Source organism: Salvelinus alpinus, chromosome 30 (assembly GCF_045679555.1).
Source record: "Salvelinus alpinus chromosome 30, SLU_Salpinus.1, whole genome shotgun sequence".
Classification (NCBI taxonomy): Eukaryota; Metazoa; Chordata; class Actinopteri; order Salmoniformes; family Salmonidae; genus Salvelinus; species Salvelinus alpinus.
The window spans coordinates 20,940,615-20,960,008 of record NC_092115.1 but is presented as its reverse complement, the minus strand read 5'-3'; the positions used below and the strand labels follow the sequence as shown (position 1 = coordinate 20,960,008).

General features: G+C 42.8%; 1 protein-coding gene and 1 long non-coding RNA gene across 2 annotated transcripts; both read right to left on the bottom strand.

The window, feature by feature from the left end:
- Window positions 1–11,365: 11,365 nt before the first annotated feature.
- LOC139560158 (uncharacterized) lies at window positions 11,366–13,851 on the bottom strand. Its single transcript, XR_011671875.1, has 4 exons — window positions 13,351–13,851; window positions 12,305–12,499; window positions 12,071–12,159; window positions 11,366–11,891 (listed from the first exon to the last, which is right to left on the bottom strand). It is a non-coding gene; the product is annotated as an uncharacterized lncRNA (long non-coding RNA).
- Window positions 13,852–13,898: 47 nt separating this feature from the next.
- LOC139559588 (sialidase-like) lies at window positions 13,899–19,264 on the bottom strand. Its single transcript, XM_071375706.1, has 5 exons — window positions 18,970–19,264; window positions 16,216–16,473; window positions 15,930–16,064; window positions 14,003–15,777; window positions 13,899–13,934 (listed from the first exon to the last, which is right to left on the bottom strand). The coding sequence occupies exons 1-5, from the start codon at window positions 19,043–19,045 to the stop codon at window positions 13,899–13,901; spliced, it is 2,280 nt and encodes a 759-aa protein (XP_071231807.1). The 5' UTR covers window positions 19,046–19,264.
- Between the last annotated feature and the right edge of the window lie 130 nt (window positions 19,265–19,394).

Sequence of the window (19,394 nt, the reverse complement as noted above, 5' to 3'; positions counted from 1 at the left end):
GGGTAAGAAACCCAAAATGTAATTGTGTAATTTGGTTGAACTATTCCTTTAACGATAATCCCCTAATAGCAGGAACAGCACCATCTAGTGGTCAGAACCTTCTAATATCATGATTTAGGATGGGACATAAACCCAACAATTTAAATGACAAAGTTCTCAAAACAGGGGGGGGGGGGGGCAACATCAAATTCACTGAGAATTCATTACATAGGACAAAGAAACAATTATCTAAGCCGCAGATCCATACTACTTGTCAAACAAACATAGAGAACTGATACTATATACTGTTGCGGTGGGATTGGCGTGGGGTGTGGTGGTCCCTGACTACTTCTTTGGATTCCTCATGTCTTACTCATTGATAGAAAAAAGTTTAGTCTAAATCTGATGTTAGATAGTATAATTATTGAATATTATATGAATCCTAAAAATGTAAATGGCAAATTTGGGTGAAATCAATTTTTCAGAGATCAAATTATATTTCAACAAAATAATGGTTTTCTTACGCTATATATACAAAAGTATGTGGACACCCCTTCAAATTAGTGGAGTTGGCTATTTCAGCCACACCCGCTGCTAACAGGTGTATAAAATTGAGCACACAGCCATGCAATCTCCATAGACATTGGGAGTAGAATGGCCCTACTAAAGAGCTCAATGACTTTCAACATGACACCGTCAGTTCATCAAATTACTGCCCTGCTAGAGCTGCACCGGTCAACCTTAAGTGCTGTTATTGTGAAGTGGAAATGTCTAGGAGCAACAATGGCTCAGCTGCGAAGTGGTAGGCCTGAAGCTCGTAACGCGTAAAAACCATCTGTCCTCGGTTGCAACACTCACTACTGAGTTCCAAACTGCCTCCGGAAGCAAAGTCAGCACAATAACTGTTCGTCGGGAGCTTCATGAAATGGGTTTCCATGGCTGAGCAAACGCGCACAAGCCTAAAATCACCATGCACAACGTCAAGCATCGGCTGGAGTGGTGTAAAGCTCGCCGCCATTGGACTCTGGAGCAGTGGAAACGCGTTCTCTGGAGTGATAAAATCAGCTTCACCATATGGCAGTCAGAAGCACGAATTTGGGTTTTGCAGATGCCAAGAAAATGCTACCTGCACGAATGCATTGTGCCAACTGTAAAATTTTGTGGAGGAGGAATAATGGTCTGGGGCTGTTTTTCATGGTTTGGTAACTTATGTCATAGGCTTGAGTTGGGCATAATCAAGCCCAAAGTTACATGCTCCTATTCAGAGGATGGCCTCAGTGGCCTTCCTATGCCATTGCCTTGGGAACTGATCCATTGAGAGCATCAAGCTAAAATGTTCAGAGAAAAAGCTCTGGTCTGATTTCAACCCCTAAGTGACCCCATATGATCTGAGTTTACAAACCAAACCTAGATGGCGAAAGGCGAACCCTTAGGCTATCAATCAAGAGAATTAACATCAGTTGCATCTAGCAGGATTGTGGAGATGTGCTTGAGAACATACGTAATCCATTTGCACCACGTACAGCTATAGCGATGCTTAGAACGAAGCAACCAGGATAGGGGGGAAAATAGCTTAAAGACCTATAATTTTGAGTAACGGGCAAACAACGTGTGTTTTCAGTTCTACTTTTAGCGCCTCCTCCTGAGTCCGTGACACGAGGCTCATATCATATCTCATTTCACCGTGGCCTTTGAGGCAAATCTGTATGCCAACATACAAACTCAAATCACTGGATTTAATAATGGTATCACTAGTCACATTAAATAATGGCACTTTAATAACATTTACATATCCTACATTACTCATCTCATATATATATACATTGTATTTTATACCATCTATTGCATCTTGCCTATGCCGCACGACCATCGCGCATCCATATATGTATATGTACATATTCTTATTCCATCCCATTGTGTGTGTATAAGGTAGTCATTGTGAATTTGTTAGATTACTTGTTAGATATTACTGCACTGTCAGAACTAGAAGCACAATCATTTCACTACACTCGCATTAACATCTGCTAACCATGTGTATGGCACCAATACAATTGATTTGATTTGAAATAAAATCAAACGTGCGTGCATGGCCCATTGTGATAGTAGATTCCCGTTCCCGTCGTATTATTTTCTCCCCTCTCAGCATGGTCAGATTTTGCCTATCATTTGACATGCATTCTTGGCTCACAGAGAACGTTTAGAAATCCCAGTGGAAACGACAATAACATCCTTGTTGAATTTGGTCTATGAAGTTGCAAAAGCAGCAATAATATATATAAATGTATGTGTTTTACAATAAATCGGCAGAGCAGTTGGTTTTTAGCCTAGTTCAGTGTCTTCAGTGGTGTAAGAGTAACCATAATAGCCTTTGGTACCCCATTACTGTCGGCTCATGACAGCTCGGTCAAAGGCGGTGAGAGTAGGCCTTGAGGACAACCGAATCTCCCGGGTCAGAGGGAGCAGCATCCTGCTGCCCTTATATGATCTATGTAGCTAGTTATAAAAGACATCGATGTCCCTGGGGCGGAGGAATATCGTTTCTCCTCAGTCATAATTCGATTTCTGAGCCGTGCTCCTATCCTCACTTTAGCGCCTGTTGACCTATCTGAAGTTTGGAACATGTGCCACAGCTACTCCAATGAAAAAAACATGCAACTCTGCTCTGGCGGATAGTTTTTCTTCCTTTTTACACGTATACCAATCTGTATTAGTTAAAAACTGCTAAAATTCTAGAACCTCAAAACGAAAACATGCTTGTCCATTTATATATACAGTTGAAGTCGGAAGTTTACATACACTTAGGTTGGAGTCGTTTTTCAACCACTCCACAAATTTCTTGTTAACAAACTATAGTTTTGGCAAGTCAGTTATGACATCTACTTTGTGCATGACACAAGTAATTTTTCCAACAATTGTTTACAGACAGATTATTTCACTTATATTTCACTGTATCACAGTTCTAGTGGGTCTGAAGTTTACATACACTAAGTTGACTGTGCCTTTAAACAACTTGGAAAAGGATGTCATGGCTTTAGAAGCTTCTGATAGGCATTTGAGTCAATTGGAGGTGTACCTGTGGATGTATTTCAAGGCCTACCTTCAAACTCAGTGCCTCTTTCCTTGACATCATAGGAAAGTCAAAAGAAATCAACCAAGACCTCAGAAAAAAAATTGTAGACCTCCACAAGTCTGGTTCATCCTTGGGAGCAATTTCCAACGCCTGAAGGTACCACGTTTATCTGTACAAACAATAGTACGCAAGTATAAACACCATGGGATCATGGAAGGAGATGTGTTCTGTCTCCTAGAGATGAAAGTGCTTTGGTGCGAAAAGTGCAAATCAATCCCAGAACAACAGCAAAGGACCTTGTGAAGATGCTGGAGGAAACGGGTACAAAAGTATCTATATCCACAGTAAAACAAGTCCTATATCGACATAACCTGAAAGGCCGCTCAGCAAGGAAGAAGCCACTGCTCCAAAACCGCCATAAAAAGCCAGACTACGGTTTGCAACTGCACATGGGGACAAAGATCGTACTTTTTGGAGAAATGTCCTCTGGTCTGATGAAACAAAAATAGAACTGCTTGGCCATAATGACCATCGTTATGTTTGGAGGAAAAAGGGGGAGGCTTGCAAGCTGAAGAACACCATCCCAACCGTGATGCATGGGAGTGGCAGCATCCTGTTGTGGGTGTGCTTTGCTGCAGGAGGGACTGGTGCACTTCACAAAATAGATGGCATCATGACGGGGGGAAATTATGTGGATATATTGAAGCAACATCTCAAGACATCAGTCAGGAAGTTAAAGCTTGGTTGCAAATGGGTCTTCCAAATGGACATTGACCCCAAGCAAACTTCCAAAGTTGTGGCAAAATTGCTTCAGGACAACAAAGTCAAGGTATTGGAGTGGCCATCACAAAGCCCTAACCTCAATCCTATAGAAAATTTGTGGGCAGAACTGAAAAAGCGTGTGCGACCAAGGAGGCCTACAAACCTGACTCAATTACACCAGCTCTGTCAGTAGGAATGGGCCAAAATTCACCCAATTTATTGTGGGAAGCTTGTGGAAGGCTACCCAAAACGTTTGACCCAAGTTAAACAATTTAAAGGCAATGCTACCAAATACTAATTGAGTGTATGTAAACTTCTGACCCACTGGGAATGTGATAAAAGCTGAAATAAATCATTCTCGCTAGTATTATTCTGACATTTCACATTCTTAAAATAAAGGGCTGATCCTAACTGACCTAAGACAGGGAATTTTTACTCGGATTAAATGTCAGGAATTGTGAAAAACTGAGTTTAAATGTATTTGGCTAAGGTGTATGTAAACTCCTGACTTCGACTGTGGTGTGTGTGTGTATATATGTGTATATAATATATATACAGTATATACTGTATATACAGTATATATATTGACAATCCAATTGTTGCGCAGATTTTCCAAAATAACTTTTGTTTTGTAGCCAACAGGTGTATAGTGCCCCTTAGATGCATCTTTACTATTTTTTAAATTTTTTTTTAATTTTTAATTTTAAATTTTTAAATTTTAAATTTTTATTAAGTTTTCTTGTTTTTCAATCAACCTACAAAACACATTCCACATTCACAGATGTGACAGACTTAAAAAAAAAAAAAATTAACAAAAAAACATGAATTTATTTTTTATTTTTTTTATAATATATATATATACTGTACATACACACAAAGAATAATTATTACAAAATTTAAAGTATAAAACTTGCAGCAGCACTACCAAGGTTCTTATTAGCTATTTTCAGCCTTAGCTGAGACAACGAGCAAATAATTTGTTTTTAGATTTTACAGCACCTTACACAACATGCATCTGCTCATCTCCCTAATCACCCCATTCACTCTGTCCAATTTGAAATATAGTTGAGTAGTGGAGACCAGAGTCTATCAAACTTGGGCTGTCTCTTGCGGAGGTCATAAGTGAGCTTTTCAAGAGGGAGAAAGTCAACAATCTGGTCAATCCACATTTTAAATGTAGGAGAGGTATTAGAGGCCCACAATAGAAGAATACATTTCTTAGCAAAGTATGTAATGGTCATAAGCAAATTTTCTCTGTCAGGATCAAGAACAAAGTCCTGCTGGGCATTAAGAAGATAGATACACGGGGTCATATCAAACTGTACATCTAGTATTTTCTGTGCAGCAGTATGTATAGATTGCCAAAATCTGGCAATCTCTCTACAGCTCCAAAATACATGCATATAGGTTCCACTTTCAGAGGTACATCTTTTACAGTTAGGAGAAATGTCTGTTTTCATTCTATGGAGTCTCAAGGGAGTGTAATAAAATTTGTACAAAAATGTGTAATTAGATTCTTTCATTAGTAGAGGAGCAGTATACCCTGTCGCAAACCTCCGCCCATAACTCATCACTGATAGTCAGACCAAGGTCCTTTTCCCAGATTATTTTCAAAGGAGTAAAGGAGGAGCCCCCTTTCTCAGAAAGGAGTCTATAGATATAAGATATTTTGCCTTTAATGGATTGTGCTGTGACAAGAAGGGTTTCAACTTCATTCAACTGAGTTCTAAACCTCCTCTTGGAAGTAAATGAGGAAATTACTAATTTGAAGATATTTAAAAAAATGGGATCTTGGCACATTGAATTCACTGCAGAGCTCTTGAAAGGATTTCAGTGTAGTGGTCTTCTGATGAAATAGGTCTGAAAAGGTCCTGATTCCTAGAGTATGCCAAAGATTAAAGTTGGCATCCCTCAGGGCTTTTGGCAAGTCTGGGTTGCCTACTATAGGCGAGTGAGAACATTTTTGGGAGGAGATGCCCAGGTATTTCTTACAGTCCCTCCACGCTAGTAGGGTGCTGTAAATCACAAAGGTTTTGGCTATGTTGCCCACTTCACTAAAGTTATTAATGAATATAATTGAGCTTAGTGGCAATGAACCACAGGATTGGGCTTCTATCTGAATCCCCGTTGACTCTTGTCTGTTTGTGATCCATGTTAGCATGTTGCGGATTTGGGCAGACCAGTAGTACAATTGAAGGGGGGGAAGGGCAAGACCGCCCTTAGATTCAGGTTTCGATAGAGTGGAGAACTTGATCCTAGGTTTTTTATTGCCCCATATAAATTTGGTGATGCTTTGGTTAGTTGTTTTGAAAAAGGAAGCTGGGAGATAGCATGGGAGCATCTGAAATAAATAGTTCAGTCTAGGGAGGATGTTCATACGGATGACATTAATTCTTCCTACTAAGCTAATTGGGAGGGAGATCCAGGTTTGGAGATCGTTCTTGATTCGATCCAGGAGTGGAAGATAATTCTCCTTGAAAGGCTATTCAGATCTGGTGTTATGAAGATCCCAAGGTATTGAAACCCCTGTGTCTTCCATTGGAATGGACATAGTGTCTTCATAGAGCTGGTGAGTGTAATATTGAGAGGGCAGACAGTGGATTTGTTCAAATTGATCTTATAACCTGAAAACTTGCCATACTGAGCAATTGTGTCTAAAATGGGAAGAAGGGATTTCTCAGGGTTGGATATGTAGAGCAAGACATCATCCGCGTAAAGCGAAATCTTGTGCTGCAGGCCGCCTATAATACTTGGATTGCTCCTTATCAACTCTGCCAGAGCCCCCAACAAGTAGAGCAGGGGGGACAGCGAGCACCCTTGTCTTGTGCCCCGTCCCAAAGGGAATCTGTCAGAGTTCAGTCCGTTAGTAGTCACCATGGTCTTTGGATGAGAGTATAGTGATTTGATCCATTTAATAAAGTTTGGGCCCATATTGAACTTTTCTAAGACTGAGAACAGAAAGCTCCACTCCATCCTGTCGAACGCATTCTCAGCATCCAGTGAAGCCAGCAGGACAGGGGTCTTCTGTACATTTACTTGATCAATAATATCAAAAAGACGGCGAATGTTATCAGAAGAGTATCTGTCTCTAATAAATCCAGTTTGGTCCACTTTTATTATTTTGGGAAGAAGAGTGTTTAGTCTTTTGGCGAGCAATTTGGTAATTCTTTTGTAGTCGAAATCCAACAAGCGTATGGGCCGGAAGGAGGAGCAGGATAGGGGGTCCTTGTCTTTTTTGAGCAACACTGTAATGCGAGCTGTGTGCATTGAGTCTGGGAGAACTCCGTTTTTGCTAAAATCCTCCAGCATTGGCATGAAAATAGGGCTAAGCTGGGCCCAAAAAGCTTTGTAGAACTCTCTGGGGAATCCTTCTGGCCCTGGGGACTTGTTAGGTGGCATGGAGGTAATTGCCTCCAGGATCTCCTCAGGAGTGAAGGGGGAGTTGAGATCTTCTTGGTCGGTCTCTGATAGTTTAGGTAGCGAGATTCCCCCTAGGAAGGAGTGGAGTTCTGCCTCTGTGTGTTTTCTCTCAGAGATATATAGTTTGCAGTAAAAATCATGAAAAGTTAAATTGATCTTTTTTGGGTCATATGTGACCTCGTCCTCTGCTGTTCGGATAGCCATAATTGTACACTCTGACTGCTCTTTTTTTTAAATTGATAAGCAAGCAATCTACTAGGCCTATTGCTATAGTCATGGTATTTCTGTTTAGTAAAGAAAACTTTTTTTTTAATCTCCCAAGTATAGTCCAAATTCAGTTTGGCTTTGGCGGCTTTAAGTTGACTCCAGGAGGTGCTGTCTGGGGATTGTTTATGTACTTTTTCACAGCGTTCCAGCTCCTTCTCATGATCTAGCCTGTGTGCTTCCATTGCTTTTTTCTTAGAGGAAGCATATGCAATTAGATGACCTCTTAATGTGGCTTTAGCAGCGTCCCACATTGTGGCTGGAGAAACAGGAGAAACTTTGTTGTCTTGTGTGTAGTTGTCTATCCATGTAGTTACCAATGTATGGAACGCTTCGTTTGAGCATGGAGGTGTTGAATTTCCAGCTCTTTGACCTCGGGATGTTTTTGCAGAGGTCAAAGCGGAGGTGGACAAAGGCGTGATCCGAAAGTGCTATAGGTCCGATTGTACACGTGGATGAATTTATGAAACTCTTTGGGATAAAAATGTGATCTATATGGGAGTAGGTGTTATGGACATTAGAGTAGTATGTATAGTCCATATATTAGCTATTAGTCTCTCTCCAGATATCTATCAGTCCCATCTCTTTAGTAAGAGAGTTCAACATTTTTGCAGATCTAGGATTTGTGGTGGGGACTTTAGATGTTTTGTCTAGGGTTGTGTTAAGGGTACAATTAAAATCTCCAGCCAGCACTCTAAAGGAAACACAATACTCATTGAACAGGGTTATCATTTTCGACATGAAAGCAGGAGTATCTGTGTTAGGGGCGTATATGTTTAAGATAGTAATTGGTTGCCCATACAGTGACCCAGTTATCAAAATAAATCTCCCCTCCAGATCAGATATGTTTTTGTCAATTATGAATGGAACATTCTTATGGATAAGTATGGCTGTACCTCTACTTTTTGATTTGAAAGATGAGAAATACACCTGTCCCACCCAAGCTCTGCGGAGTTTGGCATGTTCAGCATCACAGAGGTGTGTCTCTTGTAATAGCACGATGTCTGCTTTTTCCTTTTTTAGAGCACATAGTATCTTTTTCCGTTTTATTGCATGACCTAAACCATGGCAGTTCCATGTCAATAGATTTAAGGTACTAGTCATCGTCATCGAACAGTAATCGAACTTTAGTGCAAGTCATCTCTGGGTAAAGGTGGATAGTAGTTACAGCTGCGTTCACATAAAAGGAAAATAAATGGTTTACATAAAATAACAATCTCTGAACACCCCAGCCGAGTTCCCAAACAACTCGACATATCCCGCTGGATCTATTACCCCCCCGCTCAGTCACAATTCTGTGTTCCAAAAAAACCAAACGGGAACAGTTAGCAACGCACAACGTCTCCCCCTCCCCACCAAAGAACTGCCTCATCCTCTCCGCCCCGCATTGAGTAAATGACAACGTAGCCCCCGTCCAGACCACATTAAAAGAGGGAGAAAATAGAATCAATAGCCCAGCCTACATATACCTCCCCCAAGGGACATAGGGAACCACAAGTAATAATAGCAACAAAAAAAAAAGGTAAATAAAAGTAGGCTGAAACGTTAGTAGCCCTAGGTTATGCTATAGAGCCTATCCCTCTCAGCTAAAGGAACAAAAATATAAATTAGACGGCTATAATGACATTTAGCGGGGCGGGTGGGTCTTTGGATATCGGCTATATGTTGTCTTACCTCCTTTAGTAATAACAGTAATCGCATTTAGTCATTGGTCCATTTCTCATTGACCGGGATTGTCTTTCAAAAAACGTTTTGCCTCTTCGGGAGTTTTGAAGTGTCGCAGGGCCCCTTGGTGAAGAATCCTGAGCTCGTTTGGGTATTTGAATCCCCTAAAGATGCCTCGGTCAATGGAGTATTTCTTCACCTCGTCAAACACTCTGCGCTTTCGGCGTATTCCAGCTGACAGGTCCTGGTGTAAGGTGAGTTTGGCGTTTCCCACTGTAATGGTGTTGGTTTTCGCCGCCTGTAGGACTCGTTCCTTGTCGGTGAATCTCAGGAAACGTATGGTGATTGGGCGCGGTGGTTGTCTGGCTGCTGGTGGGGGCCTCAGTGCTCGGTGAGCTCTCTCGAGTTCTATGGGCCTGTCGGTGGACAGGTGGGGCCACTCGGGAAGTTTGTCTTGAAGGTAGCGGATCAGTGGCATGTTTCCCTCTTCTTTTTCGCCCAAATTTAATAGAACACAATTATTCCTTCGCCCCCTGTTTTCTAGGTCCTCTGTTTTCTATTCCAGCTGCTCATTTTTTTTTTAGCATATGCTATTGTTTCCATGGCGTCTGTAAATAAGTTTTCCGTGGATAGGATTCGCTCCTCTGCCTCGTCCAGGTGCCCCGCGTTTATGGTTATCTTGTTGTTGATGTCAGGCAAAGCATTTTCCAGGATTGTCACCTTGCCCCCTATCGCACTGAGCTGAGAGTTAATGACATCTAATTTAATGTTGAGTTCTGTACGTTGGGATCTCAACTCAGAAAGGATGTCTTCGACAGAGTGTGAGGTTGGCATTCGTTGGGCCTCGGGGGGGAACGGGTCCTCTTGCTCCTGACTAATGGCGCTAGCTTTTTCTGAAGCTAGCTGCTTCTTGGAGGCTTTTTCCGTCGCTAGTGCTCGAGTCCGGGTAAAAATGTCACCTGTAGTGTCGCCTTTTGTAGCCGCCATGACTTTTTGACTCCGGCCGCAAAACCTGAAACCAAATGGGGAGGGTAGGGGGGGTGATTAGTATCGGTGGCAGCTCCGGTGCAGGTCGTAGCCCCCGCCCTTACCCCGGATCCGGCCATGGCGCCGGGCTGAACGCCGTGCCTGGACTGGGCATCGGCGCAAAGGAGGGCTCCGGCCATGGAGCTGGGTTGGATGCCGTGCCTGGACTGGGCACCGGCGCAGAGGAAGGCTCCAGCCTTGGAGCGGGACTGGACGCCGTGCCTGGACGCCGTGCCTGGACTGGGCACCGGCGCAAAGGAGGGCTCCGGCCATGGAGCAGGACTGGACACCGTGCCTGGACTGGGCACCGGTGCAGAAGAAGACTCCGGCCATGGAGCAGGACTGGACATCGTGCCTGGACTGGGCATCGGTGTATAGGAAGGCTCCCGCAATGGAGCGGGACTGGACGCCGTGCCTGGACTGGACACCGGCGCAGAGGAAGGCTCCTGCCATGGAGCTAGGTTGGCCGCCGTGCCTGGACTGAGTCCTGGCAAAGTAGAAAGCTCCGGCCATGGAGCAGGACTGGACACCGTGCCTGGACTGGGCATCGGCGCAGAGGAAGGCTCCTGCCCTGGAGATGGACTGGACGCCGTGCCTGGACTGGCCACCGGCGCAGAGGAAGGCTCCCGTCATGGAGCAGGACTGGACGCCGTGCCTGGACTGGGCACTGGCGCAGTAGACGGCTCCTGCCATGGATCTGGACTGGGGAGACGCACTGGAGACCTGGTGCGTGGAGCCGGCACAGGTGGCACCGGACTGGTGACACGCACCTCAGGGCTAGTGCAGGAAGCTGGCACAGGACGTACCAGACTGGGAAGGCGCACTGGAGGCCAGATGCGTGAAACCGGTGCAGATGGCACCGGACTGGTGTCACGCTCTTCAGCACGCCTGTGCTGCAGCATTCTCATCGCTACCACCTCTCTCCGGAATCTTTCATCAAATTCCTCCCCCGACTCCCAAACAGGCTCTGATACTCTCCGCTGCTCGACCGCCAGCTCCATGTTCCCCCCCCCCCCAAAACAAATCTTGGGGTTTCTGTGGCCGTGGTCCCCGGCGTCGTCGCTGTCCTTCCATGCTCCTTGGCAACTCCCGCCAAGGAAGGGTCTCATGATCTCCTTCTCAGGTCCAACTTACTTCTCCCATCGTTGCACGCTGCATGGTCCTTGTTTGGTGGGATATTCTGTTACGAATGTGTGGAGAGACGGACCAAGGCGCAAAATTATTGGAGTTCCACATCTTTATTAAGTGAAACTTAAAACAAACCAAGAAACAAACAACGACCGTGCAGTACTGAGGTGCTACATGCACTCTCTCAAAAACAATATCCCACAAAGCAGGTGGGAACAGGGAAACCTTAAGTATGATCCCCAATTAGAGACAACGAACATCAGCTGCCTCTAATTGGGAACCATACCAAGAGCACCAACATATAAATATATAACCTAGAACACCCCCTAGTCACACCCTGACCTACTACACCATAGAGAACCAAGGGCTCTCTATGTTCAGGTCGTGACAGTGTTCCAGACTATATTAGGGTTATATGATGAGGGTTAGTTCCAGGAATCTCATAAGATTCTTTGGGTTAGTGTAGAGACCTGGTTTGGATTAAATGTTGGTCTCATATTCCTCTGACGTTTCTGATGCGTAGTGTGCAGTTGTTACAGTACTCTCTCTGTAGAAAGGCTTGGACCTGCGCTGCAAGCTGGAGAGGAAGAGTAGAATCAAGCAAGGAATAAAGGCTCTCCTGCCTGTTATCTCAACAGGTTGATATAACATAGCCTAGAAGCCTACTTCTAAATGGTTGATACTGGTTATGTAGTAATGTTTTAGAAACATTAAGCCGTGTAAAAGTGTGAGTTGATAATTGTGAGCTTCACTTACATTATGCAACGCCTCAATGATCTCCTCCTTACTTATGTCCCCAGCCGAAACTATAGAGACCCTCAAATGGGCGATTAGAGTTTGGATATCTGATTGAAAAAATCACAATGTAATATGATCCGTTTTGAGATGATGATCCTAGCCATACTGAGCTGTAAATGATGCCCTTAACAAAAATCAATCATGTTAATGCCATGATTCTTGAGCAACTTGGCAGTGGGAACTAATGCATACCTTTGTGAGAGGTTATGATGTTCTTATGGTCTGCCTCAGTTGTTTCCTTGGAGACAGTATTGTGGAACAAGGTTGTTGTGACTGGTGGTGTTGTGTTACCAGTTGTGTCATCAGAATGACTGGTAATGGTCTGTACTAGGTTAGACACAGCAGGGACGGTATGTGTGGCTTGAAGAGTCGATGTTGATCCAAGTTCTGAAATATACCATGTATATGATTAACACTTTGTCATGAAACTGCTGTATTCATTCTTGGTCCATACAACTAGGGGATAGGTGTGACTAGATGTTGTTTGACAGTTCAGATACTAAACAGTGGTGTAAAGTACTTGAGTAAAAATACTTTAAAGTACTACTTAAGTCATTTTTTTGGGGCATCTGTACTTTACTATTTATATTTTTGATTACTTTTACTTTTACTCCACTACATTCCTAAATAAAGCAATGTACGTTTAACTGCATACATTTTCCCTGACACCCAAAGGTACTCTTTACATTTTAAATGCTTAGCAGGACAGAAAACGGTCCAATTCGCACACTTACCAAAATAACGTTCCTGGTCATCCATAATGCCTCTGATCTGGCGAACTCACTCAACACAAATGCTTTGTTTGTAAATTATGTCTGAGTGTTGGAGTGTGCCCCTGGCTATCCATACATTTAAAAAACAAGAAAATTGTGCTGTCTGTTTTGCTTAATATAATGAATTTGAAATTATCCATACTTTTACTTTTGATACTAAGTATATTTTAGCAATTACATATTTAAAACTGAATACCAATAGACTTTTACTCAAGTAGTATTTTACTGGGTGACTTTCACTTTTACTTGAGTCATTTTCTATTAAGGTATCTTAACTTTTACTCAAGTATGACAATTGGGTGCTTTTTCAGTACTGATACTAATCCAGAGTAGTGAAGGCTGGGACTTTTGTGACTGTACTGCCCTCTAATGGTGACAGTGTAGTATTGCTGTCTCCTGTTATTGGCGCTGTTGTGTCTGTCGTTTTTGCCGGAATAGACTACTTGAATATCATCATACACTCACCAATAGGAGTGGACGTTGTGACTTCTAGTGTGCTGCCATCTTCTGCTGTAGGTGTAGTACTGCTGTCTACTGCGTTAGATGGTAAAGGTGTAGTATTGCTGTCTACTGTGTTAGATGGTGAAGGTGTAGTACTGCTGTCTACTGTGTTAGATGGTGAAGGTGTAATATTGCTGTCTACTGTGTTAGATGGCGAAGGTGTAGTATTGAGGTCCACTGTGTTAGATGGTGTTGTAGTACTACTAGAATTGCTGTCTACTGTGTTAGACGGTGAAGGTGTAGTACTGCTGTCTACAGTGTTAGTTGGTTTAGGTGTAGTATTGCTGTCTACTGTGTTAGATGGTGAAGGTGTAATATTGCTGTCTACTGTGTTAGATGGTGAAGGTGTAGTACTGCTGTCTACTGTGCTAGATGGTTTAGGTGTAGTACTGCTGTCTACTGTGTTAGATGGTGAAGGTGTAGTACTGCTGTCTACTGTGCTAGATGGTGAAGGTGTAATATTGCTGTCTACTGTGTTAGATGGTGAAGGTGTAATATTGCTGTCTACTGTGTTAGATGGTGAAGGTGTAGTACTGCTGTCTACTGTGCTAGATGGTGAAGGTGTAATATTGCTGTCTACTGTGTTAGATGGTGAAGGTGTAATATTGCTGTCTACTGTGTTAGATGGTGTAGGTGTAGTACTGCTGTCTACTGTGTTAGACGGTGAAGGTGTAGTATTGCTGTCTACTGTGTTAGATGGTTTAGGTGTAGTATTGCTGTCTACTGTGTTAGATGGTGAAGGTGTAATATTGCTGTCTACTGTGTTAGATGGTGAAGGTGTAGTACTGCTGTCTACTGTGTTAGACGGTGAAGGTGTAGTATTGCTGTCTACTGTGTTAGACGGTGAAGGTGTAGTACTGCTGTCTACTGTGTTAGATGGTTTAGGTGTAGTATTGCTGTCTACTGTGTTAGATGGTGAAGGTGTAATATTGCTGTCTACTGTGTTAGATGGTGAAGGTGTAGTACTGCTGTCTACTGTGCTAGATGGTGAAGGTGTAATATTGCTGTCTACTGTGTTAGATGGTTTAGGTGTAGTATTGCTGTCTACTGTGTTAGATGGTGAAGGTGTAGTACTGCTGTCTACTGTGTTAGATGGTTTAGGTGTAGTACTGCTGTCTACTGTGCTAGATGGTGAAGGTGTAATATTGCTGTCTACTGTGTTAGATGGTTTAGGTGTAGTATTGCTGTCTACTGTGTTAGACGGTGAAGGTGTAATATTGCTGTCTACTGTGTTAGATGGGGAAGGTGTAGTATTGAGGTCCACTGTGTTAGATGGTGTTGTAGTACTACTAGAATTGCTGTCTACTGTGTTAGACGGTGAAGGTGTAGTACTGCTGTCTACAGTGTTAGTTGGTTTAGGTGTAGTATTGCTGTCTACTGTGTTAGATGGTGAAGGTGTAATATTGCTGTCTACTGTGTTAGATGGTGAAGGTGTAGTACTGCTGTCTACTGTGCTAGATGGTTTAGGTGTAGTACTGCTGTCTACTGTGTTAGATGGTGAAGGTGTAGTACTGCTGTCTACTGTGCTAGATGGTGAAGGTGTAATATTGCTGTCTACTGTGTTAGATGGTGAAGGTGTAATATTGCTGTCTACTGTGTTAGATGGTGAAGGTGTAGTACTGCTGTCTACTGTGCTAGATGGTGAAGGTGTAATATTGCTGTCTACTGTGTTAGATGGTGAAGGTGTAATATTGCTGTCTACTGTGTTAGATGGTTTAGGTGTAGTACTGCTGTCTACTGTGTTAGACGGTGAAGGTGTAGTATTGCTGTCTACTGTGTTAGATGGTTTAGGTGTAGTATTGCTGTCTACTGTGTTAGATGGTGAAGGTGTAATATTGCTGTCTACTGTGTTAGATGGTGAAGGTGTAGTACTGCTGTCTACTGTGTTAGACGGTGAAGGTGTAGTATTGCTGTCTACTGTGTTAGACGGTGAAGGTGTAGTACTGCTGTCTACTGTGTTAGATGGTTTAGGTGTAGTATTGCTGTCTACTGTGTTAGATGGTGAAGGTGTAATATTGCTGTCTACTGTGTTAGATGGTGAAGGTGTAGTACTGCTGTCTACTGTGCTAGATGGTGAAGGTGTAATATTGCTGTCTACTGTGTTAGATGGTTTAGGTGTAGTATTGCTGTCTACTGTGTTAGATGGTGAAGGTGTAGTACTGCTGTCTACTGTGTTAGATGGTTTAGGTGTAGTACTGCTGTCTACTGTGCTAGATGGTGAAGGTGTAATATTGCTGTCTACTGTGTTAGATGGTTTAGGTGTAGTATTGCTGTCTACTGTGTTAGACGGTGAAGGTGTAATATTGCTGTCTACTGTGTTAGATGGGGAAGGTGTAGTATTGCTGTCTACTGTTCTTGGCTCTTGTGTGACTGGCTTTGGAGGGGTGAACGCTTTAGAAAACAAGGAAAATGATGGCAGTTAGAAAGTCACAATTCAAACAACCGACTGTTGAGAAAACATGTCATATGTTATGAAATAAGTATCATTTCAACTGGTTGCTTTTGTATGTACTGATAGGACTGGTATTCTATCTGTCCCTCACGTTGTGTGCAGGTGTTCCTGTAGTCATGACAGCAGTCTCCATACAGCACACAGGCCTGGTCACAGAAACAGCTTCTTCTTCTACAGCTGCTACTCTGCCCCAAACAACACAGAACTGGAGGGGACGAGCATCTGTCTGAAAAACAATGGAATAGTGAACACTGAGGCTTCACCTTGTAAAAAGCTAGCCACACTTCTTACAAGTGATCATTATACTGCAGGTCTTCGTATTGCGTTAATATCACTTAGGGACTCCCGTTGAACAGGTAAGTGGGGTATTTACTCACCCTGTGATGGGGTCGATTGGGTTGGTGTGGTAGATAGGCTTGAGGTGTTCATGGTGGTATTAGAGGTGGAGTCACCCTCTTGGGGCCTGGCTGTGGTGCCTGAAACATGGCTGGTCAGACTACTGCTGGGGTCCTGGGTGGAAGTAGCCATGCTGGGTCGAGCAGAGGTGGGGGTAGAAGGAGTAGTTGGGTGGGATGCGTTCACAGGGCTGTAGTCAGTCTGCGTAGCTGTCGTATGGGTTGGAGAGATGGCTGTAACTAAAGAGAGAAGACAGTGAACACAATCTAAATGATGACACATCCCTTTAAATCATATCTTGTGTTAGTAGTGTGTGCCCATTGTATAGTAATTGCAGTTGACTGACAGATGGGCTGACATCCAGACAGACACCCACACAACACAAGCTATATTAAAGAGATGTGACAACAACAAGTTCAGTGTTATAGTGACATTCTTCTGTCTAGACGTGAGGTCTCAAGTATCAAGCTATTCACTTATCAGACTAGTCAACATTCCTTGCACTGATTTGCACTTTCACTATGATCTCATATTTTGAAGATGAAAAATGGACTGAACATACAGTGCTGTGAAAAAGTATTTGCCCCTTCCTGATTTCTTATTTTTTTGCACATTTCTCACACTTAAATGTTTCAGATCATCAAACAAATTTTAATATTACACAAAGATAACCCAAGTAAACACAAAATGCAGTTTTTAAGTGATGATTTTATTTATTAAGGGAAAAAAGCTATCCAAACTTTCATGGCCCTATGTGAAAAAGTAATTGCCCCCTTAACCTAATAACTGGTTGTGCCACCCTCAGCAGCAACAACTGCAATCAAGCATTTGCGATAACTGACAATGAGTCTTTCACATCGCTGTGGAGGAATTTTGGCCCACTCTTCTTTGCAGAATTGTTTTAATTCAGCCACATTGGAGGGTTTTCGAGCATGAACCGCCTTTTTAAGGTCACGCCACAGCATCTCAATCGGATTCAAGTCCGGACTTTGACTAGGCCACTCCAAAACCTTCATTTTGTTTTATTTTAGCCATTCAGAGGTGGACTTGCTGGTGTGTTTTGGATCATTGTCTGCAGAACCGAAGTGCGCTTCAGCTTGAGGTCACGAACTGATAGCCGGACATTCTCCTTCAGGATTGTTTTGGTAGAGAGCAGAATTCATGGTTCCATCAATCACAGCAAGTCATCCAGGTCCTGAAGCAGCAATGCAGCCCCAGACCATCACACTACCACCACCATATTTGACTGTTGGTATGATGTTCTTTTTCTGAAATGCTGTGTTACTTTTACAGCAGATGTAACAGGACGCACACCTTCCAAAAAGTTATACTTTTGTCTCGTCAGTCCACAGAATATTTTCCCAAAAGTTTTGGGGATCAAGATGTTTTTTGCCAAAAGTGAGACGAGCCTTTATGTTCTTTTTGGTCAGCAGTGGTTTTCGCCTTGGAACTCTGCCATGGATGCCATTTTTGACCAGTCTGTTTCTTATGGTTGAGTCATGAACCCTGACCTTAACTGAGGCAAGTGAGGCCTGCAGTTCTTTAGATGTAGTTGTGGGTTCTTTTGTGACCTCTTGGATGAGTCGTCGCTGCGCTCTTGGGGTAATTTTGGTAGGCCGGCCACTCCTGGGAAGGTTCACCACTGTTCCAAATTTTCTCAATTTGTGGATAATGTCTCTCACCGTGGTTCGCTGTCACCGTGGTTCGCTGTCACCATGGATCGCTGTCACCGTGGTTCGCTGTCACCGTGGATCGCTGTCACCGTGGTTCGCTGTCACCGTGGTTCGCTGTCACCGTGGTTCGCTGTCACCGTGGTTCGCTGTCACCGTGGATCGCTGTCACCGTGGTTCGCTGTCACCGTGGTTCGCTGGAGTCCCAAAGCTTTAGAACTGGCTTTGTAACCCTTTCCAGTCTGATTGATGTCAATTACTTTGTTTCTCATCTGTTCCTGAATTTCTTTGGATCGCGGCATGATGTCTTGCTTTTTGAGATCTTTTGGCCTACTTCACTTTGTCAGACAGGTTCTATTTAAGTGATTTCTTGATTCAACAGTTCTGGCAGTAATCAGGCCTGGGTGTGGCTAGTGAAATTGAACTCAGCTTTCCAAAAAAATGCCATTAACCACAGTAAATACATGATTTAACAAGGCAGGCAATTACTTTGTCACATAGGGCCATGAAGGTTCGGATAGCTTTTTTCCCTTAATAAATAAAATCATCACTTAAAAACTGTGTTTTGTGTTTACTTGGGTTATCTTTGTGTAATATTAACATTTGTTTGATGATCTGAAACAGTTAAGTGTAACAAATGTGCAAAAAAATGAGAAATCAGGAAGGGGGCAAATCATTTTTCATAGGATTGTAGATGTTTGCCTCGTAAATTATAGAGATATGGTGACAGATACATCTGATCAGTAAGAGAAAAGTGATATATTATTGTTAAAACACAAAACGATGTTATCTTACGTCATGCAATAATGGACTACACTTTTGATATGTGATTATCGTATGTCTTGGACCTTGAAACATTGTAAGCTTCATATCAATCTTTTTAGAATTTCAACATTGGCTATCAAGTTAAATCATACTTTCTGCCCACACCATCATATCTTTAGGAGGAACCATCAACAAACAATAAACATTTCAAAATTATGTCTAATTTAGCCCAATATTCAAAATAAAATCAACATCAAATAGATTGTATGTGAATAACTGTCCTTTCCCTTTGTTCCCTACCTGTTGGCAAGGTCCCCTGTGTATAGTGAAGCAGAAACAGCATCAGAAGCACGATGTGTACGGTAGACCCATCCATCCTACTGTCTTACAGCCAAATGTGGTGAACGTTCATTTATGTGAGTATGAATGAATACACTGTCAATCATACACACGGTCGCACACGTATGCAGACAAACACAGAATGAGTAATCCCATGGTTTGCTAGGTGCACAAACACATATTTTCCTTCGAGTTTGGTAATATCCTATTACCTCAGACTTGACACCACAGTTGTATATGTTTCCCTGAGAGTCACAGTGGCGTCTAATGGTTTTAGTAACAAGAACATTCCTTTCATTATTGGTTAATGTTTGACATGTAAGGAATGGTGTGTATTTCCTCTGACTAGACCAATGGAGAGACACATGACCAGACTGATTGAGGAA

Coding starts and splice junctions, on each gene's coding strand:
- LOC139559588 (XM_071375706.1), bottom strand. CDS start 19,045: ATGGATGGGTCTACCGTACACATCGTGCTTCTGATGCTGTTTCTGCTT. Junction 16,474..18,969: donor ACAGGGGACCTTGCCAACAG/GTAGGGAACAAA, acceptor TTCTCTCTTTAG/TTACAGCCATCTCTCCAACC. Junction 16,065..16,215: donor CCAATCGACCCCATCACAGG/GTGAGTAAATAC, acceptor ATTGTTTTTCAG/ACAGATGCTCGTCCCCTCCA.